Genomic DNA, 27,782 nt, shown 5'->3' with positions numbered 1-27,782 from the left:
CCCAGATTGTACTTGAGCTACAAAACCGCTGGAGAGCCGATCAACGGCGAATAAACAGCCTAACTATCATAGTCCAGTAGTTATCTTAGAGAATGCGTTAAGCACAATAGCCCCCCCCCCTCTGAAGTAATACCGATAAGTCGGTGCCAGGGGGGGCCCAAGCAGCACCATGTGTTGCATGAGGGGTTACGCAACTATAATCGAAACATTCAAATATGGTAAAAATTCGTATCAGTTACTTTATTGAACTGTTATGTGACTGAAAAAGCGCAAGAGGCGGAGCCTATATGCGACCAATTGTTACTCAGATGTTTTATGGAACATCAATGCGCGTTATCTATCATTCGCGACTACGATACTAAAAGAGATTTTACGCCTGTTCGCACTTCCATGAAATCCTATGCCGCGTTGTCAAAATTTGCGTGAAAACAAAAACAAAAATACTTCCTTATCTTTTTTTCTCGCACAAAAACCAATGCGCGTTATCTAAATACAAACATCTATTCGCGACTACGATACTAAAAGAGATGTTAAGCCTGTTCGCACTCACACGAAATCCTACGTCGCGTTGTCAAAACTTGCGACTACGATACTAGGAGATTTTAATTAAGTCTGTTCACACTCACAAGAAATCCTATATGTCGTGTTGTCAAAACATGCGTGAAAACAAAAACAAAAATACTTTCTTCTCTTTTTCTCTCGCACAAAAACCAAACAATTACGAACAACTTCGTAATCGCGAATTATTTATGTTTAGCGGGAAACAAATTTCCTCTCTGGTCTCCAAGACGAAAAGTATTTACTTTAACATCCTTAATGCGAGACAAAATTTTAGTTTTTTGGGCCTATTATAAGCTAATCTTCATGCTATTCAAAATTTATCGTGCAATATATAATTTTGCTTTGTTTCATTTCATGCGCCTCGTGGAAGTTATTAATTTATTAATTTTCAAATTTAAAGAATTAAACCAGCCAGTTTAAGAATTCGTTTACGATGAAAAAATGCAGTGTAAAATCGAACTAGATACTGTAATCAAATAATATTTTAGTAAATGCCACGAATTACTGATGAATGTTCGTGTAATTATTGTTAAAATAAATAAAACGTTTATTCGTTGAAAAATATTTTCTCAAAAAAATATGGCGAAATATGATGTTCTTCTTCTTCTTTCTCGTTCGAGCTGTTTTGACAGCTCTAAGTGTAGGGCCAGTTGCTAAGACTATATGCCCGAATATGATGTTACATTTATTGTATTTGTTTGGTTACAAAGCAAAGCCTAGGTGCTACACGCCGTTATCGAAACTTGACCTTCTATTTTTATACGACAGACTTCGCAGCCAGCTGTTAGAGTACAGGACAATTGCAGGGCCAGTTGCAACGATCCTATTGATTCTAACAGTCTCTCACAGTCGAGATTCGAACATACGACAACTGTCTTATTAGGCTTGCATCATACCTCGAGGCCAACTGTTTGGTTACATTTTATTTAAAAAAAATGCTGTAATCAACATGATGCAACATCATGTGACATTATTGTTTAGCAATGACATTATAATAACACGATGTTGCGATGAAGTTTCATGTTACTAGATATATATTAATATATTGGTGGTACCTAGAATAAGTATTGGATAACCTGAATCCAACATGTTAATAACATAAAGTTGCTTATTTGTGGCGTGTTTCAATACCGGTGAAGTTTTTTACAATTTAAACAAGATTTAATAGCAACATGGAAGATGTTGCAAGTGCTGCTTGGGGATGGAGGCTGGAGACTCGAGTAGGGTTTTAGTGGGTCTGGATCCTCACGCCCCATTATGGGGGTCGACGGTCGGGAATCCTAACCCCACTGCTTGAGTTGTTTTCTCAGGTGTCTGATAGCACCGTATCTTCTAAGGTGCCCAGCAGATTTCCCTACTCGTAAAAAACACACGCACGTACGCACACATACATGCACAAATACACACACAGACTTCGCCAGCTAGCTTTTTAGAACACGGGACAGTTGCGGGGCTGTTGCTACGATCCTGTTGACTCTTTTTGTAGGACTACGTCTTTGAGATTCGAACATGTGGCGACTGGATTTTTTAGACCAGTATCATATGTCGAGGCCAACTTGGAGGCTTAAGTATTCATGCATTCCATAAATAATTCCTCGTGATGATTTTGACGTAGGACTACGTCTTTGTTTACTTTACTGGGACTGGGTAGCACTTTGTGAAAACGAAAATAGAAGTGTAACGTTTGCATGAACGATTTCAAATGCTAATAACTACTAAACTACTGAACGAAACTGTACAATTTATATGTCGTTGGATAGATAAAATGATCAGCTATTTTATGAAGGGGGTAAGAGAACAAATGGAACCAAACTTGGCATGTGGAGATTTTTGGAGGTGAGACCCTTTCCACTTCTAAGAGGGGGGGCTCACATACAAATGAAATACTAATTTCCTCATAAATCTCGAACTAATCAAGCAAATGGAACCAAGTTTGGCACATGGGGGTCTCAGAAGACAAATTTTTTTTCTATGGTGAATTGAGACCCCTCTCCTATTTAGGAAGTGGGGCTCCCATACAATAATATACAAATTTCCTCATAACTCGAAAACTACCCAGGTAACCAATAAGCATTAAAATAAGCAGTAAATCAGTCGTTTATTAGCATCCCTGGCGTTTTATACTGCAGGTTGTTGTTTATCAGCTTTTTGACTGCATAACTGTTGTAAATTGGCATCCACAATTCTATTTAAATTCTTCTTGTTGGTAACTAGCTGCAAATAAGCATTGTCAGCACTATAAGAGGGCTAGCAGTAAAGTAGCCGCATATTTTGCCAAAATAGCATTTAAGTAGCATTTAAGGCAACTTAAATGATAATTGGCTTGCTTTTAAATTGCATTGGAAATGCTTATTGGTTACCTGGATAATCACCTGGGTAAATTTTTTATGGGGAATTGAGACACCTCCCCTATTTAGGAAGGGGGGCTCCCATACAAATACTATAAAAATTTCCTCATAACTCGAAAACTAATCAAACAAAAGAAACCAAATTTGGCATGTGGGAGTTTTTGGAGGTACGATTTTTTTCTATGGTGTACTGAGACCCGTTCCCCTTCTAAGAGGGGGGGCTTCCATACAAAATAAATACAAATTTCCTCATAACTCGAAATCTAATCAAGCAAATGAAACCAAATTTTGCATGTGGGGATTTTTGGAGGCATGAATTTATTTTAATTATGGTTTGAGACGACTCACTCCTATGGTAAGAAGATAAGGACTCTCGTACAAATAAAACAGAAATTTTTGCGTATATGCCATATTTTCTGCTATGTAACAAGCGGTAAGCTGTGGAAGTAAACTACCCAAGTAACCGCTAAGCACTAAACATTAATCCATTAACTACATTGTATTTTAATATAGGACTCTGATTAAAAGTTTATTTCGCTTTATACACCTCTGTAGAACTCATATAATGCTAAAAAGGCGAAATAGCGGGTAATTAAATTGCAATGCCACAAGCATTTCATAAACATTATGAGTGTTTATTTAAAGCTTCATCAAAACGTCAGTTTGTCTACTTTATCGACGTATCGAAAAAATATCGACGGTATATCGTTCGCTTGTCAAAGAAAACTAAAAATAGAACTCGGTCGGTGTCTTGAAGACGAAAAAATATTTTTCTCGCATTTATTTTTAAAGTAGATGAATTAATTTTGCTGCTTCTCAAGGGGGAGAGAATTTATTTATTTGAAGGAAGACGTTTTTTTGAAATGCTCATTATAAATGTTACCTCTCCTATAGGACTGGGCCTCGAACCTGAGTTAAGTTGCATGTAGCCTTATTCACTTTAGTTTTAGTTTACTTTTATTATCTGGTAGTGTAAGGTAATCCTTTTAACTATCTAATCATTATCAATTTTATCTAGAGTTCCAAAATTCGAGGCAGCCCCTCTTGAAATTTGCTTCCGAAGTCAAACGCTTGATTGTTGTTGGCATCATATTCCAATTTACCACACCTCTGTCGAACATTGAGCTTGCGTAGCCTGCCGTGTTGTTCAGTGGAATGATAAAGATCTGCAAACGACGATTTTGAAACGGAGTCAATCTTTGGAAAAGCGCTGGTGGAGTCTGCGTTTTGGCAAGTTTGCATAAGAAGACATAGGACCGGTATGCGTAGAAGTTATTCAACGGACATCCAATTAGGTTATGGTGGAGATGACTGACTCTTGCGTAACGGTTTAGTCCGTAGACGAAACGAACACAGCTGTTGAGTGCAACTCGCAATTTGTTCATAGAGTTGACTGTAGGATTTACATGCAGAAGATCTCCAAACAAAAAATGCGGCAATACTAGTGATTTAAACATTCTCAGTCTAACATTCGTAGGTGCAGCCGAAACTGTGTTGCAGAGCGTACGCAGACAGCCATAAATTTTTCCGCACTGTTGACATTGACGTAGCTAGAGGGGATGCCTGGGGTACCAGGCCCCCTCCAGAAATGTCCCCATTTAAAAATCGGAAAAAAATCAGCGTATGTATTCCCACTGGGTTTTCTTTTTTGCTAAGTATCGCATACGCGCAGTTGTCGTCGTCGTCAGTAGTCACCAGTAGCCTGGTAGCCACCCCGGCTTATGCTGTTTTAAGCAGTCGTCTCCACTCAACTCGATCTTGAGCCACTCGTCGCCAATTTCCCAGTCTCAGAAGTCGCAAATCACTTTCGAGTTGGTCGAGCCATCTCTGCCGTTAAGCCTTTTTGTTTCTGGTGCTGGAGCAGTTATTGGAGAGAACTGTTTTCGTCGCACTGACGTCCGGTATCCTTACGACGTGTCCGGCCCACCGTAGCCTACTGACTTTCGCCAGATGACGATGGGAATCTCTCCAAACAGGTTCTGTAGCTCGTGTTTCATATGTCTCTGCCACAGTCCGCAGTACGTTGCGCGCGAACACGGCAATGGCGCGTATGTCCTCCATGAGCTGTGTCATGGCTTCAAGTTCTTCGTATGGTAGCGTATGTTTCTTGATCGTAGCGTTATGCAAAGGGCAAAGTAGGCCCGATTTCCCGCTTAATTGCGCCGCTGGAACTCGTTACTACTGTTGTTGTCCGTAGTCACCAGCGATCCCAAATACACGAACTCATCTGCCACTTCTAGTTCGCCGTCGTCAACAGTTCGTGGGAGGCACGTGTTTGAATTTCAAACCGACAAGCGATGTTAAATAGCATGCAAGAAGGATTCAAAAATGTCTCCGAGTTACACACGAAATACATCACTCGATATAATGTAGCTCTGAGCAGTTGCGTCAGTTTATCCGGAAAACCCGAGAACCCGTGTTCGTGCATTATCTGCCATAGCAAGCGGCGAACTAGTGCATCGTATGCTGCTTTGAAATCAATGAAGATGTGATGCATGGGCACGTTATACCCCCGATATTTCTGGAAGATCTGTCGGATAGTGAACAACTGGTCCGTAATTGCGCGAGCTCTCATGAAGCCCACCTGGTATTTCCCTACAGAGCTCTGTGCTATCGGTTACAGCCGGCGTAACAGGATCATGATTTTTTTGGAAGGCACCCCCTAGGCCCCCTCCAGGGAAATTATCTAGCTACGCCAATGACTGTTGATTGATAAGTGCGTCCCACTCCAAGTCAGCTTGAAACACGAACCCAAGATTCACGGCGCTATCTACCCATTCAATGTTGTGTCCTTTCATGGTAACAGCAGGCAACGACTCGATGCGAATAGCGTTCCGACGGCGACCTTTGACGAAAATAGCCTTACTTTTCGATTGATTCACGTGTAGCTCATTCCTATCAGACCAATCAGCCACCCCAGCAAGATCTTCATTCACCATTCTAATAAGCTCATCAGCACACGGACCAAAACGTCTAACATACAGTTGAACATCGTCGGCATAGATTTGTATTGAGCACCATTTTAGCACTGTTGGGAGATCGTTGATATAGCAACTGAATAACAAGAGCCCGATTACCGACCCTTGTGGTACGCCAGAGGTTATTACGCCAACCTCAGAGCATAGTCCACCGCTCTATACTGTTTGAGTTCTTCTGGAGAGGTACGATTCGACGAGGTATAGTGCACTGGAAGAAAAGTTAAACTTCGTCTCTAGCTTCGAACATAACTTGCGATGCAGGTTTGTATCAAACGCTTTGGAAATGTCTAGCAGGAGCAATACAGCAGACCCTTTTTTGTCGGTTGCAGCTACTAAATCATCATATACGCGCAGCGTTGCTGTTTTTATACTGTGGCCATTTCGAAAACCAGCTTGCCAATCCGATAATAGATGGTTTGCAGTTACGTAAACTGACATTTGTTGCTTCAACAGTTTTTCGAATGCTTTTGATAGTGAGCACAAAATGCTGATAGGTCTGAGATTTGCAAGCGTGTTCAAATGCGGTTTTTTACGGAGTGGAATGATTTTCGCTTGCTTCCAACACGTGGGAAAGGTGAAAGATTCTATTATGGTATTGAAAACGTAGGTAATATGTTGGAGAACTAACGGAAGGACGATCTTAATGAAACTTATCGGCAGTCCATCGAGGCCGATTGCATTTGATCTTATGTCACATACTGCACTGCACACATTTCCCAGTCTTGTACTTGAGAAGCTGTACGGAGATGCGAGAGCAGAATGTCTGTGTCCATTCTGGGGTACACCATTCGTGTAACTTTCAAGAAACACCCGGTTTATTTCGTTAGGGTCGAATTCACAGTCAGCTGACATTTGTTCCTTTCCAGCACCAAGGTTTTTAATCCGTTTCCAGAGAGTTCTTGCAGGAATCCTTTCGTCTAAGTAGTGGCTGAGGTAGCGTTCTTTTGAGGCTCTGACCAATACGTTTGCCCGATTCCTCAGTACTTTATACCGCTGTCTCGCTTGAGTTTTAGAGTCCAACGGAGCAATCAACCAAACCTTGTAAGCTAAATCTCGTTCCAGCATTGACTTCTTGACATCATAATTAGGCCACAGGTTGGTGCGCTGTCGACCACCGCTTGTCCGGAGAGGGATACACAGGTCGTGGATTCATCTAAGTTGGCTATTAAAAAAATCCATTAACTCATCGGGTTCGTTAACAGAGTACAAATAGGACCAATCAACAGAATGCATGGCATTTTCCAACTCCAAAGCGTCAAAGTTAACATAGTTGCGGTATGTTTCGATCCTTGGTACAGGTTAAGTATCGAACTCTAATGAAGCGAAAATCAGATCATGCTGCGACAGCGCCGGGAAACTTACTTGGTTGAAACGCAGAACCTTTTCCTTACAACTGGTGATAAACAAATCCAACTGCGAGCAACCCGTGTTATAGAAAAAGGTGGGTTCCTCACCAACGGACGTTAATGCATAACTATGTAGTACTGCTTTGAAGTCAATACACCTATTATTCCGTGTGTTCAGGTCTGTGTTGAAATCCCCTATTAGCAGGATTGTTTCATAGTGTGTTGCAAAATCAGCTAATTTATTAGCAAGAAATTGCGAACAATCGTTTTCTGGCGGATTGTAAACGCCTACAATCAGCAATTTCTCTGAGTTAATTCGCAATTCTAGCGCCAGACACTGTTTTATCTTCTGAATCGCGTCCAACTACTGTACCAAAAACATTCTTGCAACGTAAGTAGTCCTTGTAAATAAACAGAATACCACTTCCGCGCGTATAGAGGCGGTCGTTACGCATGATTTTGTAACCAGGAATGGCGATGCTGCGATTGCTAACCTTCGGTAACAGCCATGATTCCGTAAAACATGCAACACTAACTTTAGAATCTTGTAGCACGTTACTTACTTCATCGAACTTCGCTGATCTTCTGGCACAGATACTCTGTGCATTCGCAAGACACACGTTCAATTTCCCAGGAAGCAATACTGCGTTCATTACAGCACCAGGAATGCTCGTCAGGGTGTGGCTATTTAAAGAGGGCATTGAGTATGCAATGGGAAGCAACTTTCAAGGGGCTGAACTAAAAAACGTACACAATTACTCTTATTTAACATAGTAAAATCTTCACAAATACAATATAAAGAACAAACTCTGATAGTGGAATACGTGAAACATAATTACGGAAATTTGTTGAATTCCTCCTCCGATTGAATGCTGACGGGTTGTGCTGCCATGGTAGGTTTGATGAAAATAAATCCTAGCTTAGTGTAAACCGACACAAGCTTGCCCGCATTCTTCAAACGTATAGCTGCTGTTTTCAATTTGCGCGCTGCTGCCGTCAGATTCTCATTTACGTAGACTCGCCGCGTCGAACCGAAACCGAGATGATTCAGCTGTAGATCACGTCTTCGGAGATATGCACTGTAGAAGTCATCCCGTTGATTCCTTAATGCAAATTGCACCAACACTAAGCTGCTACCATTATCATTCATTGCACCGGATTTAAGACGTCTGATATCGACTGTCGGCGTCGTACGCTCGTCCAATTTAAGCCACTTGCACACCGACGTAAAGTGAGTCAAAAGATTTTCACCTTTAAGATACGGGATCCCGCTAATGATGAGCTCGTTTCTGTTCTCCAGGTTGTTTATTGTTGTGGAAATTTCATCTACCCTTCCGTGCAGGTCATTCAACGTTACGTCGTAGTTTTTGAAATTAGCTACGCACTCGGTTCTGAGTGTGTGAATATCGTTGGTATTCAACTTCCCTTCCAATTCAATTTTTACAGCATCAATTTTGCAGTTTAACTCGCTGCGCATTTCCTCGATCATTGCTTTCGTTTCCTGAAATTGATGCATTAGCATTTGCACCGCGGAATCCAAAGTAATTGCTTTGTTATTGGCAACGACATCCTCGTCATTCGTTGTTCTTGGCCGTTTCGTAGCACTGTTTGTTTTGATATTGGAAGGTGGACGGCGCGACATCGACATTGCTGTTCATGCGTGTGCGTGTGTACGAGGCAGAGAAAGCAATCAGCCGATAATTTCAATTCACTTCGCAGAATGATCACTTCACAATGGCGAAAATCGAGTCTGTTGTTGGAAATTTATTGTTGAAACACTATGCCGCAGAAGGTACACACGAGCTGGATAACGCGATCGAAAACGAAGCAAGTACTTCAGAAGGTATAGCGACAACTTTCGGTAATATCGCGATCGAATGTTTACCACTTTTCAGGTTTGTTTTCACTCGCTAAATTAGCAACACATTGTAGCTTGCCAGTGTTGCCGAAAAAAAAAACTCGCAAAAAATCCTTCTTCATTACTTTCCCTTACCGTCCCTTCATCAATTGTAGAACCATCGTTTCAAAAAAATCAGAGGGGTTGTGTACAAGACACGACCGCATATATAGGTGACGCAGGACTACGTAAGTCTCTTTGTAGTGATAGTAGCATGTATTCATGCTTGTAATCATTCGATTCCCAAGTAACAATGAGAGTTATATTCCGTTCTTATTGCGGTTTTCATGACCAATTTTGGCCATAAAAGCCATTATAAGAGAGTAATAAAACCCAAATTGTTACTTGGGTTCTTCATGTATACATGCTGTATGCAACATATATACATGCTACATGCGTTGTATGCAACATTTATCAAAGTAGTAACATTGCATACGTTCAATTCTCAAAATATTGTGTACCTACCTTACTGTAAACTGTACTGTGTAAATACCTTACTGAAATTAAAGATTATTTTTATTACCCATGGTTCCCCACGTAATGAAACGGCATCGGCAAGCATGCGTATTCATACAGAGTCGTATTATAACCGAACACTACAGCTGTAGCACATTTTTCCAACACAGATATCAAATTCGCCGAGGTTTAATCGTCTCGCAGTAAAGAATTTGCGATCTCTTGGGACAACGAACCTGTGTCATTTTTTCTGGCACACTTCCCTAACACAGACATCAAATTGGACTAGGTTTATTCGCGTTCGTAAGAAATCTGTTGGGGGCTTTGTCACTCTTTCTGGCGTACTTCCCAAGCAAGGACATCAAAATGGTCTAGGTTGAACCGCGGTGTTAAGAAATCTTGTTGAAATGAGGGAACTTTGTCACTTGTTTTGGCGTACTTCCCAAGTACAGGTATCAAACTGGTATAGGTTTAGATCATCGCAAAGAATCTTCTAACCAATCACGAAGCGAGAATTCTGGTAAAACATAGGTTCATTATTTTCAATTTTTCAATAGTTCAACATCAAGGATCCATACTTTTCTTCATTTGGGTCAATTCTTAGAAAATTTACCGATCGATTGATGTAAGAATATTGAAAATCGATCGAAAAACCGCTGAGCTATTAGCGTTCAAAACCTTTCATTTTTCGTGACGCTCGCATTTTTCGATTTTTTGGAATGACACCCTATCTCAAAACTTGCCGTAAGACGTAGTCCTACGTCAAAAAATTTTAATATATGCCTAACCGCATTTCAAGGTCAAAAGACTAAAACACGAGTTTGGTCAATGGTCATTCATTACAATTTCAACCTTTATGATGCACACAAATGATTTTTAAAAGAAATATCTATGTCTCAATGGTTGCTGGCGTCGTACTTGTGACCGTATTTTCAAAGCCTCCATTGCATTCAATGAAAAATTGAATCTAAATATTTCGCTCTGCTCATTTCAACATTCACTTAAACAATGGCACTCACAGATTCTTATAAAAATACATATACCAGAAATGCAGTTAACATTAGTCTTTGATCTAATGATCTGATATAGTCCTACGTCACCCTTTCTTACAACCCTTAGGGATGTATACCATGTAGTTTTTTATTTTATTTTATTTATTTACTTATGGTCAACAGATAAAATGTAATCCTAATGACAATTGAACTAACACAAATATCTTTTAAAACAACGCTTATTATGATTATAATACTTACAGTGCAAGCGAAAGGTTTGGTTCCTGAATGTAACTTCATGTGTACATAATAACTGCTAGGAGAAGATAGAGTTTTTCCGCAAATCTTACATGTTTGTCTCTTATTTCGGCTCGGAGAGGAGGAATGACTCTGAAATGAATGAAATGCTTTTTAAATGGTAATTGTATCATTTATAGAGTGTAGCGGGGAATAAGTGCGATGTTTGAAGTTGTCATCAATTTTCATGAGATATAAAGAAGGACAACAACATAATATATTTTATAGTGATGCAGTAACTCAATATCTTCACAATTAACTATAAATCATCTGCGGTAATAGTGTTTTGCAAAATAAATTCCTCTTTCGTCTGATCCAGTGCCGATTCGCACTTTTACTCCACTAGCAGGGCAAAAGTACGAATACCGCGGGGCAAAAGTGCGAAGCTCGAATCCATGAAATTAGCACAACAGTAGCTAACAAAACCATATTATCTTCAATCAACCGGGGCCTGCCACGATCATTAAGACTGTCGCAGTGGCCTTTTAACCCAATGCCCTTCTGGCATACAAAAAAAAATCAGAGGGGTTGTGTACAAGACACGACCGCATATATAGGTGACGCAGGACTACGTAAGTCTCTTTGGAGTGATAGTAGCATGTATTCATGCTTGTAATCATTCGATTCTTCATGTATACATGCTATATGCAACATATATACATGCTACATGCGTTGTATGTAACATTTATCAAAGTAGTAACATTGCATACGTTCAACTCTCAAAAGATTGTGCATTTGAAAACAATTTAACAAAATCAAGAACACAAACTATTACTTTCCTGCTACCTTACTGAAATTAAAGATTGTTTTTATTATCCATGGTTTCCCACGTTAAAAGGATTTTACCAATTCAATCCTATTTTATCAACAGCACATCTTTTCACTACACATCTAATGAAACGGCAAGCATGCGTATTCATACAGAGCCATATTATAACCGAACACTACAGCTGTAGCACATTTTTCCAACACAGATATCAAATTCGCCGAGGTTTAATCGTCACGCAGTAAAGAATTTGCGATCTGTTGGGACAACGAACTTGTGTCATTTTTTCTGGCACACTTCCCTAACACAGACATCAGATTGGACTAGGTTTAATCGCGTTCGTAAGAAATCTGTTGGCACGAGGGGGCTTTGTTACTCTCTCTGGTGTACTTCCCAAGCAAGGACATCAAAATGGTCTAGGTTGAACCGCGGTGTTAAGAAATCTTGTTGAAATGAGGAGACTTTGTCACTTGTTTTGGCTTACTTTCCAAGCACAGATATCAAATTGGTATAGGCTTAGATCATCGTAAAGAATCTTCCAACCAATCACGAAGCGAGAATTCTGGTAAAACATAGGTTCATTATTTTCAATTTTTCAATAGTTCAGCATCAAGAATCCATACTTTTCTTCATTTGGGTCAATTCTTAGAAGATTTTCCGATCGATTGGTGTAAGAATATTGAAAATCAATCAGAAAACCGCTGAGCTATTAGCGCTCAAAACCTTTCATTTTTCGTGACGCTCGCATTTTTTGATTTTTTGGAATGACACCCTATTTCAAAACTTGCCGTAAGATGTAGTCCTACGTCAAAAAAATCTTCAATCTGCGTTATGTTTCGGTAAGGAATATTTTCAATTTGCACCTTTCCCATTTTGCGCTGGTGTATTGTCGCCTCCGTTAGATCGAAACTTTTCCAAACGTTTGTTTTTTGTTTCATCAGTGGAAAAACATTGTTTTCCTCCGGCCAACATCTGTAGAGCACCAGTTTTCTGCAGATCTTCCATTTCTAGTATCTGTAATATAGTGCCTAAAGCTGTATATAATCAGCTATACATTTTTGCCTCGTCCATGAATCGCACTTTTGCCCCGTCCGTGAATCGTACTTTTACCCCGCTAGGCGCTTGACGGGGTTAGATTAAATTACGGAAAAGCGAAATATATTTTGTAAATTCTTTTCACCGTATTTTAAAAACAGATATGTGAGTGATGTGAAACGCTGCTACAAATTTTTCAACTAGTAATATCCTCCTGTTGATATCGTATTTGCCATATAACGAAAAATTACATCAAAACCGCCATTTGCACATAACTCAGCAACTATACTTCGTATGCAACCAAAGTTTACGTTAGATTCAAACTGTCAAAGTAGTCACCCATCCATGCCAATGTAGTCAATTTACTCGGAATTTAAACTTTTACCCGCATCGCACTTTTACCCCTCCTTACTCTATATACACTTCTATGGGTTGTAAAGTATTGTCAATTGCAAGAAAAATTGTCCAATTAATAAGTGCGCAATCGCTCATAAAAGTGCTATTTTAGCTTAAATCGTTTCGGTCTCTTCGGCGCACTTATTGCTTGGAAGATAACGAAAAAGTGCGCCGTAGATACCGAAACGATTTGATGCAAAATAGCACTTTTATGAGCGATATCGCACTTTGGGTGGTACAATTTTCCTTGCAATTGACAATAGTAAAAAATAAAAACAATCGTAAATCAATTGCAATGTCAAACATATTAAATCAATTAGAATTTAAAGCAAATAGGTACATATGTGCTATTTTTAGAATTTCTTTTGTTATCATTTAAAATTCTCATTAATTCCAAAAAGTCATTATTCAATGAAAAGTGTGAATGTCTGTGCAAGGGACACAAACGCAGAATTGACGTAGGATTACGAATGTAGATACAATTCGACAATACGTGACATATCACAAATGTTCAACTGTTTATTTCACTAATTTATAATCAACAGTATTGTTAATAAATGCCTTAAAGTATCATTTTTATCGACTTCCATATCGTTTGTATCAACTGTTTGTTTCCAGGGGCTGGTACCGAATGGCCGTAACAGAAGTGGCCGAATCACGAATGGCCGAATTTCAACAAGAGGCCACAAAACGCCGAATCGCGATAGGCCGAATCACGAATCAGCCATGTAGCCAGGGAGGTCTTGGACCCCCTCCCCCCCCCAAATATTTTGGCTTACATTAGAAAAAAAAGGAGAATAACAATACACCAAGCTAAACCTGTAGCACAAGTATATTTTTGAAGAGTGCACCTTTGAATAACAATATAAGCGACATCGTTTTGTATGTCACATAGACTTTGAAAATTCTCAACTATGTAGCAAAAGCAAAGGCGACGAAATAAGGACATGGAACGGAGACTTGGTACCTGGAATTGGAAACTGCTCCCTACGGGGTGCGGATATCCACTCGGACCATTATTTAGTAGCAGTACACGTGCGCTCAAAACTATCGACGTTGGAACCTCGCGACAAAGCCGCCCTCCTTGGTTATGCATTCGGCAGCTAAACAACCCGCCAGTTGCCAAAAACTACGTGCGCGTACTGGATGAAGCTGTGCCTTCCCCTGCGGCGCTAAATCAGATGCTTCGGCCCTCGAAAACGGATGGAGTATGATACGCTCGGCCGTCCACGAGGCCGCAATGGCGGTGCTAGGAATAGAAGCCTCGAATGCACGAAATGATTAGATTGACGGGGAATGCCAACAAGCGATAGAGAGGAAAAAAGAGCTTGGAAAAACTGTCTAACCATACCCAAGCAGCACTTGCAACATCTTCCATGTTGCTATTTAGTCTTGTTTAAATTGCAAAAAACTTCACCGGTTACAGTATTGAAACACGCAACAAATAAGCAACTTCATGTTATTAATACGTTAGATTCAGGTTATCCAATACTTATACTGACTGTCACAAATATATTATTCTATATCTAGTAACATGAAACTTCATCGCAACATCGTGTTATTATAATGTCATTGCTAAACAATAATGTCACATGATGTTGCATCATGTTGATTACGGCATATTTTTAAATAAAATATAACCAAACTAATACAATCAATGTAACATCATATTCCGCCATATTTTTATGAAAAAATATTTTTCAAAGAAGAAATGTTTTTAATTACACGAACATTCATCAGGAATCCATGGCATTTACTAAAATATTATTTGATTACAGTATCTAGTTCGATTTTACACCGCTTTTTTTCATCGTAAACGAATTCTTAATCTGGCTGGTTTAATTCTTTAAACTTGAAAATTAACAAACTAATAACTTTCACGAGGCGCATCAAATAATACAAAGCAAAATTATATTTTGCACGATAAATTTTGAATGGCATGAAGATTAGCTCATAATAGGCCCAAAAAACTAAAGTTTTGTCTCGCATTAAGGATATTAATGTAAATAATTTTCGTCTTGGAGACCAGAGAGGAAATTTGCTTCCCGCTAAACATATTATCAATTTCCCACCCTTTCGTACGCGATGAATTATAACCGTCGTGGGCGAAACCGTCGCGGGGGCAAGTATCGTTTATTTTGTCTAGTAAATCAATAGCTTACGTGCTAGACAAACATAATATATACTTATAACTTACATACAGCCAAGCAGGTTCTTTCTGCGACGATTTCAAGCTATCAAAAAAGTGAGCAGCGCGTTTTGTTACCAAAGAAACGGGCAATAATTCGCGATTACAAAGTTGCTCATAATTGTTTGGTTTTTGTCCGAAGAAAAAAGAGAAGAAAGTATTTTTGTTTTTGTTTTCACGCAAGTTTTGACAACGCGACACGTAGGATTTCGTGTGAATGTGAACAGACTTAAAATCTCTTTTAGTATCGTAGTCGCAAGCTTTGATAACGCGACATAGGATTTCGTGGGAGTGCGAACAGGCTTAAAATCTCTTTTAGTATCGTAGTCGCGAATGGATAGATAATGCGCATTGATGTTTCATAAAACATCTGTGTAACAATTGGTTGCATATAGGCTCCACCTCTTGCGCTTTTTCAATCGCATAACAGTTCGATAAAGGTAACAGATGCGAACTTTTACCATACTTGAATGCTTCAATTATAGTTGCGTAACCCTTCATCCAGCTTTCCACGAGCGATAATGGCGGATATTGAGCACAAGTGGGCACAATCTTTTGACATTTATTGGTGGAGCGTCGAGTTCGCCCTGACGGAGTTACTATGGATACATTCATGATTGTTTGTTGTTCGAGTGTAAAAATGTAAACATTGTTTAATTTTGCAGATCAGCTGAAGTGACTACTACGAGATATAAATACACTGGCTCCAGTAAATACAAAGACTATAAAGGGAAATTTAAGAGTACCAACAGAGAGATCGCTGGTTCGACCGATGGAGCAGATTTAGGTGAGTTCAGCTTGGACGATGCCGACTACGACACCATTGCCAACAATGCCATGCGAGTGCAGAAAAGACTGCACAACGAACAAAACGTGTTTATCATTCAACCATACATAAAGTGAGAACCGAAAAAGTCTTCCAGCAAATCAGAACATCAACTTGCGGAGGCGGAAGCGTTGGTTCGTTCGATACCCAAATGGACAGTAGAGTACGCCCTGAAAGTTCCGCTGGAATCGCTAGATAAAAATCTTTTTGGCGTTGGGAAACTGGAAGAAATTAAAATGTGTTTGCAAAACCTGCAAACTTCGTAATGGTAACGTAACGTAATGGACCGTTATTCTGTAGTAATACAGATTCTGCGCTTGCATGCCATAAGCACTGAAGCTAAACTGCAGGTTGCAATGGCCGAAATTCCATACATTTGGAATCAGATGAAGGATCAAGACTCTATCAGTACTAAAAGTCGTATTTATCTTACCGAATCACAAAGGCACATGCTTCGCATCCGCGAGAGAAAGCTGAAAAATGAACTGGCATCTATTCGGTCGCATCGCGATTTGCTCCGCAATAGACGCAAACAGAAAGCCTATCCAATTGTTGCTGCCGTGGGCTACACCAATGCCGGTAAAACCTCTCTGATTAAAGCCTTAACCAAGGAAAAATCTCTCGAACCCCGGAATCAGCTATTTGCCACGTTGGATGTAACGGCTCATGCTGGCTGGCTTCCATGCAAGCTGGAAGTACTCTTTATGGACACCGTCGGTTTTATGGCGGATATCCCGACGGGACTGATCGATGCTTGCCGATGTCATCGTCCATGTACAGTTGCAAGAAATTGAGCGGCAAATTCTGGTCGTTACCGGTCGCCAAAAGCTTATTATACGCGTTCCTATGGGCGGCCAAGAGGTGGCTTGACTATACAAGAATGCAGCTGTAACAGAAACGGCTGCCGATCCTCGGGATAGTCAGCGGCTGCTGGTCGGAGCGGTGATTACCGAAGCCAAACTACAACAGTTTCGGCATCTGTTTGTTTAGAGAAGGGCTTCGTGAGCCTACGCGTAACTTCATCCATTAAAACACGAGTTGTGCAAAGTAATTAAGTCTAGTTCATGTAAATAAACACACAAGTGGTTGATAGCAAGAGTGAAAAAATATCTTATTGAACGAAAAATTCGACTTTTTGTATTCAATAACCAGGTCCATAACGCTTTCAAAGCGCTGGAATATATGAAAGCCTTAAAAGACGATTTTTATGTGCAGCCGATTGCATTTCAACATTAAAATTTACGACCACAAAAAACTTAAATCAATAATTGTTGGCATCTAATTTTAACGAATCTAGCAATGGCTGTCATCCAAGCTGTAACATTAACCGAATTAACCGGCGAGTTGTGTCTTAAAGCTAACAAGTCGTAATTAATTTTATTTATCTATTAATCTCTTTAGCTGATCTGCAAAATTGAACAATGTTTACATTTTACACTCGAACAACAAACAATCATGCATGTATCCATAGTAACTCCGTCAGGGCGAATTCGACGCTCCTCCAATGAATGTCAAAAGATTGTGCCCACTTGTGCTCAATATCCGCCATTATCGCTCGTGGAAAACTGGATACAACAAATGGTGCTGCTTGGGTATCCACGAGAGAGAATTTGGCCAATTATCGACGAGCGCGGAATGAATGACCATGATCCTGAGGAGGAAAAAGCGCCAGAAGGAGGACAAGGAGGATTTACAAGAAGGTGAACCAAACTCATAAGGGTTAGACACCTAAACCTGACATGTGTAGGGACGAGGGAGGGGATCTAATTACAAACGAGCGCGAGATGGTCGACAGGTGGAAGCAGTATTTCGATAAGCACCTCCATATATAGCGATATAGCAATAGGAGACGCAACGGAAGTTAACCTTGGAGTGCCTACAAACGACAACTCCGTGCCTGCTTCCGCTATCGAAGAGATCCGGCTCGATGTGAGAGTGCCAGAACCCAGAAGCTATGAGGTCTTCAAAAATCCTGTGAAACGTTCTTCTCAACAGCAAACTAATTATCAGAAATCATATTGTACGCAAACTTTTGAAAACTATTAGAAAGTTACTTGTGTTACATGAATACTCAGTGAAATAAATAAATTAATTAATTCGGAAGAAAATTCTGTAATATAAGCATTTAATATATTACTTAAACAAATGGTTTTCTGCATAATAACTTGGCCTCCCTCCAGAGACGAGTGAACCCCTCTTAGGTTTAAAACTTCTCTAATAAAAAAATGGCTTGACCCCCCCCCCAACGAAAATCCTGGTTACGTCACTGTCACGAATGACCGAATCACGAAAGGCTGAATTTTTTCGGAATGCCTAAATAACTATTTAATAAAAAACTTGAATTGACAAGCAGTTAACAAATAACTTTAATCAAACAAGAAAGCACAATAAGCAACGCAACTATTTACTATAGGGTATAGATGATTGAAAATTCTTTCTTCCCCTAAGCGCAAATGATTTACGATCATTATAAGATGCAAGACCTATTTACCGTGTCAGTAGCAAATGTTTCCTAGATGTTCGCCGTCGGAAGCGCCGGCCACTGCGGTGGGCAGCACCCTGCAGAAACCACTTCTATTTAGGTGCATGCATTTTTCTAGGCTTGCTGACTAGTAGGGATTATCTCCTAGTCAAGTCCGAACGAGCGGTAGCGAGTAAGGACAGCATGTACCCAATGTTTGTGCAAATTGAAGGCCGTGAATAATTTCGGCCAAATATGACATTCGGTCATTCGTGTTTCGGCCTTTTGTGATTCGGCCATTAGATATATTACGCCATTTGTTATTTCGGCCATTCGTGATTCGGTCATTTGTGTTTCGGTCATTCGTAGGTAATCCGTTTCCAGTTTCACTAATCAAACCACTGCATACTACAGTTGGGCAACCGCATTTATTAACTGTCGTAGGGAACTGTCATTGGACGTCATAAGTCTCAAGTTTTGGTTAAATAAAAAATAATCTATATATATAAAAGTGAGCTTGAGTATGTTTGTATGTTTGTATATTCCACCATAACTCCAGAACGCCTTGACCGATCTCCACCAAACTTGGCACACATGTTCCTTAATATAAGAGAATCCGCACTGGGGGGTTGACAAAAGGAGGGGGGGTTCGTAACAGAGTGGGAGGCCTTAACTCCGAAATGCCCGGACGGTTATTCATCTAACTTGGCACACATGTTCCTTGACATAAGAAAATCAGCACTGGGGGGTAAACGAGGAAGGGAGGTTCCCTGATAGAGAAGGGATGGTTCCTAATAGGGTAGGGGGGCACAAGTCCGAAACGCCTTGACCGTTCTTTATCAAACTTAGCACACATGACTTCAGGGAATAAGCACGGGGGTTGACAAAGGGGGGAGGGGAACTAATAGAGGGGGGGACCATAACTCCGAAATAAAAGTGGGAGGGGGTTCGTAACAGGGGGGGAGGCCATAACTCCGAAATACCTGGACGGTTATTCATCAAACTTGGCACAATTGTTCCTTGGCATAAGAGAATCAGCACTAGGGGGTTAACAAAAATGAGGGAGGGAGGTTCCCTGAAAGGGGGAGGGTCCCTAACAGGAGGGGGGGTGGTGTAACTCCGAAACGCCTTGACCGTTCTTCATCAACCTATCATACAAGTTTCTTGATATAAGGGAATCATAACTGAAGGGGCAATTTGAATAACGTTGAAAACTACAGAAGTGTCTCGGTCTTAAACAGCATATCAAAAGTCTTTGAGAAAATAGTTTATCGCTCGCTATACGCAGCGGTTCATCACGTAATCACTGAATATCAACACGGGTTTGTAAAAAATCGCTCCACAGTCTCTTACCTCATGTGCTTTGTAACTAACACGTTGAGGCGCATAGAGAAACGCCAACAGGTAGACGCAATATACATTGACTTCGCTAAGGCCTTCGATAAGGTTCCACACGCGCTAGCTGTTGAAAAAATGAGGCGTCTAGGTTTGCCGGATTGGATTTGTAACTGGTTGTACCCTTATTTGACTGGCCGGACGGCTTCCGTGAATGTTCAAGGAACTAAGTCATATAGCTTTCCCATTCCGTCCGGAGTACCTCAAGGCAGTATCCTAGAACCATTCATCTTTGTACTTTTCGTGAATGATATTTGCGATTGGATCGATTCCGAGAAATTGTTGTTCGCTGACGACCTAAAAATCTTCCGTACTATCACTTCCTCTCTCGATCGCGACGCTTTGCAAAGTGATATTAATAACCTGCTTCGTTGGTGCCTCGTAAACGGTATGGAAGTGAATGTATCGAAATGCAACGTTATTTCTTACTGCCGCCTCCACAATCCACAACGATTTACATACTGCATACACGCACACGACATAACACGCTGCAGCTCCGTCAAGGATCTGGTGGTTACAATCGACAGCAAGATAAAGTTCGACGAGCACATTAACACGCTTTCGTCCCAAGCGTACGCCATTATTGGTTTCATCCGTCGGGTTGCTGCTGATTTTGAAGATATTTATGATTTGAAAACGCTGTATTGCTCTCTTGCTCGCAGTATTCTGAAGTATGCCACACCGATATGGTCACCATATAATGTTACTCACACCAATAAAATTGAAAGCGTTCAACGTGCATTCATTCGATGTACTCTGCGCCGTTTGCCATGGCAGAACCCGCTACACCTTCCTGCGTGTGAAAATCGTTACTGGTTAATAAGACGCTAGCAGAAAGAAGAGTATTGTCGCGAAGATTATTTATTTTCGACTTACTAACGGGGCCGTCGATAGCAGTTACCTCCTGGAGCAGTTGAACATCCACGCGCCTCGTCGTAGTCTGCGAAATTACGCGTTACTTTGGACCCCGGCGCATCGAACAACGTATGGTCATAATAACCCGCTTCATGCTTGTTGTAGGCATTTCAATGAAGTAAACCATTTATTTGACTTTAATATTAGCAAAAGTAGGTTTAGAAATGCAATAATTAATTCAGAAAATTAAATCAATATGAGTAATCAATATGAGTCTGTACTGCACTGAAGACTGTAATCAACAATAAACAAACGCATCAAAAAATATCTATGTACCTTTATCAATATTTCTTTGTGCTGGAGTTACATAGCAGCGATGGCAGCGACATCAAGATTTAGTTTGTCACTTACTGCTCGAGGGGTGCTCTATTGAAGGATTACTCGTAGATTACATAAAAACCTTTTACACACTTTTTGTCGATTACCTGGTAGTCTGTTCTCTGTGGCTGTAGATTTGTAGATCAATTATAATTATGCGTCGAATCAAAGTGACCCATATAAAAAGTATTCGACCATAAGTGCTAAGTGTTGCTGGCCGACTCTATTTGAGTCACAGGGGCAATCATTCAAACAGTGTGGAGTTGATCTGAGAACACCATGTTTTTCCCATGGTCAACTTTATGTGGCATGTTACAGAGTGGGCTCGGCCAAGAATTTGTGCATATTAGCTCCTGATGGTGAAACTAAAAACATTGTTTACAAACAAGTTTTGTCTTGATGTGAGATGAAAGGAATGACAGGTTTTTTTGTATCCATGGAAGAAACATTGTTGCATCTTCTACTTTTTTTTTTGAAAAGTACAATAACAAAACTATTCATTACCTATGGCTATGAGTGGGGCCATTATTAGCGGAAGGTGCAAATAGGATAACTATCTTTGTTTCTCTTTCTTTATAGGGTTTTATAGGGATTTCCGTAAAGAAAACAGATGTGTAAGTGGCCGGATAGACAAAAGAGGGGGAGCTGACAAATGGGGAGGAACGTTCAAAAGAGGAACAAGCGTTATATTTTTGCATTATAAGCATTTCGGTTACAATAACTGATGTACAAGTGGCTGTGAGACAAAGGCGCACCTAGTAAGATCGGGTACTCAGCTGGTAATAAATAATAATAAAAAAATAATAAAGAATTAATTGGTTGAGAGGGAGGGATGGTTGCTCGTTTCTACGAAATCATTTTACGTTCAGGACATCAATTTGGTCTAGCTTCAATGTTCAAATGATAAAATTGATTGAAGAGAAGGAGCAGTTTTACGCTTTCACAAACAAGTTTCAGGGCATCAACTTGGTCTAGGCTTCATCGAGGCAAATCTCGGATAATTTTTCAAATAAACCTATGTGACAATGAGAGATTCTCTTCGTGTCTCCTCTCTTCCGTTTTTTACGGCGATATTATCAATTTCCCACCCTTTCGTATGCGATGAATTATAACCGTCACGGGCGAAACCGTCGCCAGAATCGTCGCGGGGACAAATATCGTTTATTTTGTCAAGTAAATCAATAGTTTACGTGCTAGACAAGCATAATCTTATATATAAAAATGAATTTCTGTCGGGATGATCCTTATAGAATCAAAAACTACTGAACCAATCGGCGTGAAATGTTGCACGTAGAGAGTTTTGGGGCCAGGAAATGTTTTAGTGATGGTTAGAGACCCCTCCCCCCACTAAGAGGGGGGCTCCTATACAAATGAAACACAAATTTCTGCACAACTCGAGAATTAATCAAGCTTATAGAACAAAATTTGGCATATGGGTGTTTTTGGTGACAAGAATTTATTCTATGGTAAATTGAGACCCTTCCCCTCTTTAGAAGGTGAATTATGACTCCTCTCCCCTTTAAGAGGGGGGGCTTCCATACAAATGAAATACAAATTTCCTCATGACTCGAGAACTAATCAAGCAAATGGAACCAAATTTGGCATGTTCAGACTTTCGGGGACAAGAATCTTTTCTATAGTGAATTAGGACATTAGGGGGGCTCCTGAACAAATGAAAAACAAATTTCCTCATAACTCGAGAACCAATCAAGCAAATGGAACCAAATTTGGCATGTGGGTGTTCTTGGAGACAAAATTTTTTTCTATGATGAATTGGGACCCCTCCCCACTTCAGGAGGGTGGGCTCTTATACAGATGAAATACCTATACAAATTTCCTCATAACTCGAGAACTAATCAAGCAAATGGAACAAAATTTGGCATGTGAAAGTTTTCGAGGGCAAAAATATTTTCTATGGTGAATTAGGACCCCTCCCCACTTTAAGAGGAGGGGCTCCTATACAAACGAAATACAAATTTCCTCATAACTCGAGAACTAATCAAGCAAATGGAACAAAATTTGGCATGTGAAAGTTTTCGAGGGCAAGAATATTTTCTATGGTGAATTAGGACCCCTCCCCACTTTAAGAGGGGGGGCTCCTATACAAACGAAATACAAATTTCCTCATAACTCGAGAACTAATCAAGCAAATAGAACCAAATTTGGCATGTGGAGGTTTTTGGAGCAAAAATATTTTCTATGGTGAATTAGGACCCCTTCCCACTTTAAGAAGGGAGGGGGGGGACTTCTACACACATGAAATATAAATTTCCTCATAATTCGAGAACTAATCAAGCAAATGGAACCATATTTTACATGTGGGTGTTTTTGGAGGCAACCATTTTTTCTATTATGAATTAGGACCCCTTACCTTTTTAGGAGGGAAATACAACGAAATACAAATTTCCTCCTAACTCTAGAACTAATCAAGCAAATGGAACCAAATTTAGCATGTGGGTGTTTTTGTAGGCAAGAATATTTTCTATGGTGAATTAGGACCCCTATCCACTTCAGGAGGGGGGGGCTCCTATACAAATGATAATACAAATTTCCTCATAACTCGAGAATTAATCAATCAAATGGAACTAAATTTGACACGTAAGTGGTTTTGGAGGCAACATTTTTTTCTATGGTGAATTGAGACCCCTCTCCTCTTTAGAAAGCGAGTTTAACTCTAGACTAGACTAACTAGAGGTGGGCAAAACGGCTTTTTGTGTGAGCGGCTCCGAACCGTTCATTTGCTACTGCGAACCTATTCAAAAGAGCGGCTTATGGCTCACAGTTCGTTGTTCGGCAGGTTGACAGTTCGGTAAATTACGATTTCCGAACCAAACTTCGTGTCGCCTTCGGGTGCGTTTGAGGAACCGTGGTTCTTTTTCAAGAGCCGTTCGTTTGAACGCTGTTTTTTGTGAACCGGTTCATTTGAACGGCTCGTGAGCCGTTCACCCATCTCTAGCGAGTTATGACCCATCTCCCCTTTAAGAGGGTGGGCTTCCATACAAATGAAATGCAAATTTCCTCTTATTTCGAGAACTAATCAAGCAAATGGAACCAAATTTGGCGAATTTATTTTATGATAGTTAGAGACCTCTCACCCCTGTGGTAAGGGGATACGGACTCTCATACAAATAAAACAGAGTTTTTTGCGAAACTCAAAAACTAATCGAACTCGAGAAATTCGAGACTCTTCCTTAAAACATTAGTCAATAACAAGACCACAAAAACTATCTATAGTAACACTAGATCATTCAGGACGAGATGGCCGCGAGTGGTGCCGGCGACCTGCCGTCGGAAGCGCCGCGCACTAGGGGAGGCCACCCCCCGCAGAAATCACTACTGTCTAGGTTTATTTGTTTTCCTAGGTCTACCTGGGTTGAACGGGCGAAGGATCGCGAAATGGTACTTCCCACAAAAAAATTTTCCGTGAAATGGTACATTCCGTTTAAGGTTTTTCGCAAAATGATATTCGGCGAAATGTTGTACAATCATGGCAAATACACCCAATTCTTTTTTACACGGGAGATGCGTTCCGAGAAACCGTGTAAAAAAAATCCGTGTTATTTCGAGAAACCGTGCAAAAAAGTCGTGCAAAAAAAAATTCCGCATAAAAGAATCCGTATAAAAAAAGAATTGGGTGTACAACTGTTGTTAGCGAAATTTTAGAAAAACCGTGTTATTTCGAGAAACCGTGCAAAAAAAGTCGTGCAAAAAAATCCGTGTAAAAAAAATCCGTGCAAAAAAAGAATTGGGTGTATTACTATCCGCTTTCTGGCTATGCAATGAGGGGACAGGGGAGTTGTTTTCTACTTTAGTGTGAGGAAAAATTGAAAATTTGTATATTAAACTACCCATTCCTGGTAACTAATAAGCATTAACATAAGCAGCAAATCAGCGTATCTGGCATTTTATAATGCACGTTGTTGTATATTAGCTTTTTGACTGCATAACTGATGTAAATTGGCATCCAAAATTGTATTACAAATTCTTCGTGTCGGTAATTAGCTATAAATTAGCATTGTCAGCACTATAAGAAGGTTATCAGTAAAGTAGCTGTATATTTTGCCAAAATACCATTTAAGTAGCATTTAAGGCGACTTAAATGCTTATTGGCCTACATTTGAATAGCATTGGTGATGCTTATTGGTTAGCTGGGATGCTTTCATAGTTACGAAACTGCCAACATGAATCATCTAAGGTTGAACTCCTCAGAAACTTTCAAAACTCGAGATCGTGACAAAGATTATCCGAGATTCATGATTTATGTACAACACAGGTTAATTTGTGGCAATACGAAATTTGTCGGGTCAGCTAGTCTTATATATAAAAATGGATTTCTGTCTGTCCGTATGTTCCTTATAGAATCGAAAACTACTGAACCAATCGGCATGAAAATATGCATGTGGAGGATTTTTGGGGCCAGGAAAGGTTTTAGTGATGGTTAGAAACCCCTCCCCCCACTAAGAGGGGGGGGCTCCCATACAAATGAAACACAAATTTCTGCATAACTCGACAACTAATCAAGCAAATAGAACAAAATTCTGCATGTGGGTGTTTACGGCGACAAGAATTTATTCTATGGTAAATTGAGACCCCTTTCCTCTTTATAAGGGGAATTATAACTCCTCTCCTCTTTAAAAGGGGGGGCTTCCATACAAATTTCCTCATAACTCGAGAACTAATCAAGCAAATGGAACCAAATTTGGCATGTGAAGATTTTCGAGGGCAAGAATATTTTCTATAGTAAATTAGGACCCCTCCCCACTTTAAGAGGGGGGGCTCCTGTACCAAAGAAACACAATTTTCCTCATAACTCGAGAAGTAATTAAGCAAATGGAACCAAATTTGGCATGTGGGTGTTTTTTGGAGACAAAAATTTTTTCTATGATGAATTGGGACCCCTCCCCGTTTTAGGAGGGGGGATCCTATACACATGAAATACAAATTTCCTCATAACTGAAGAACTAATCAAGCAAATGGAACAAAATTTGGCATGTGAAAGTTTTCGAGGGCATGAATATTTTCTATGGTAAATAAGGACCCCTCCCCACTTTAAGAGGGGGGGCTCCTATACAAACGAAAAACAAATTTCCTCATAACTCGAGAACTAATCAAGCAAATGGAACAAAATTTGGCACGTGGGTGTTTTTGGAGACAAATTTTTTTTTCTATGATGAACTGGGACCCCTTCCCACTTTAGGAAGGGGGGCTCCTATACAAATGAAATTCAAATTTCCTCATAACTCGAGAATTAATCAAGCAAATGGAACCAAACTTGGCATGTGAAAGTTTTCTAGGGCATGAATATTTTCTATGGCGAATTAGAACCCCTACCCACTTTAAGAGGGGGGGCTCCTATACAAACGAAATACAAATTTCCTCATAACTCGAGAACTAATCAAGCAAATGGAACCAAATTTGACACGTGAGTGTTTTTGGAGACAAAAATTTTTTCTATGATGAATTGGGACCCCTCCTCACTTTAGGAGGGGGGGCTCCTATACAAATGAATTACAAATTTCCTCATAACTCGAGAGCTAATCAAGCAAATAGAACCAAATTTGGCATGTGGAGGTTTCTGGAGGCAAAAATATTTTCTATGGTGAATTAGGACCCCTCCCAACTTTAAGAGGGGGTGGTTCTACACAAATGAAATACAAATTTCCTCATAATTCGAGAACTAATCAAGCAAATGGAACCATATTTGGCATGTGGGAGATTTTGGAGTCTTGAATTCATTTTACGATAGTTAGAGACCTCTCACCCCTGTGGTAGGGGGATATGGACTCTCATACAAATAAAACAGAAATTTTTGCGAAACTCAAAAACTAATCGAACTCGAGAAATTCGAGACTCTTCCATAAAACATTAGTCAATACAAGACCACAAAAACTATCTATAGTAACACTAGATCATTCAGGACGAGACGGTCGCGAGTGTTGCCGGTGACCCGCCGTCGGAAGCGCCGTCCACTGGGGGGCTTGCAAAACTCGAGATTGTGACAAATATCATCCGAGATTCATGATTTATGTACAACACAGGTTAATTTGTGGCAATACGAAGTTTGTCGGGTCGGCTAATATATATATATATATATATATATATATATATATATATATATATATATATATATATATATATATATATATATATATATATATATATATATATATATATATATATATATATATATATATATATATAGAACTGGAGGACCCGGCAAACTTCGTACTGCCATAAATTAGACTGAATATTTCAGATTGTAAAATTCTAATGAATTGCGAGAGCTGATGGTTTTTATAAAAAGGAGTGTACTAACGGTATAAAAAGAATTTTGTTATTTTGTGAGGATTCCACCGTTTGATGTAGTCGATTGAAAACCGGATTTTCAGAGAACTTATATGTCTGACAACCGTATTAAGCCATTAGCAAGAAATGAAAATTTGACAAAATCTCAAAATTTATTATCAGCTGCACGTTGGAAACATGTCGGTTTAAAAGTTGGTTTGTCATTTAAGACCAAAATTGGTCTTGAAGACCACCATGAGAGTACAATAAAACTCACATTGTTGCTTGGGATTTGCTTTAAATTCATTTTTGTTCTGTTTGT

General features: G+C 39.8%; 1 protein-coding gene across 2 annotated transcripts in view; it reads right to left on the bottom strand.

Moving 5' to 3' along the window:
• The window catches only part of LOC128734052 (zinc finger protein OZF-like), a 164,667-nt gene that overhangs the window by 101,371 nt on the left and 35,514 nt on the right, over positions 1-27,782 (bottom strand). For both annotated transcript variants that reach the window (XM_053828033.1, XM_053828034.1), the window contains exon 3: positions 10,840-10,968. In XM_053828033.1, coding sequence (XP_053684008.1) covers positions 10,840-10,968 — 129 coding nt within the window. The remainder of the gene's footprint in view (positions 1-10,839; positions 10,969-27,782) is intronic.

This window comes from Sabethes cyaneus, chromosome 2 (assembly GCF_943734655.1).
Source record: "Sabethes cyaneus chromosome 2, idSabCyanKW18_F2, whole genome shotgun sequence".
NCBI classification, from domain to species: Eukaryota; Metazoa; Arthropoda; class Insecta; order Diptera; family Culicidae; genus Sabethes; species Sabethes cyaneus.
The sequence above is the reverse complement of the archived record's forward strand: the minus strand, read 5'-3'. Positions and strand labels throughout refer to the sequence as shown.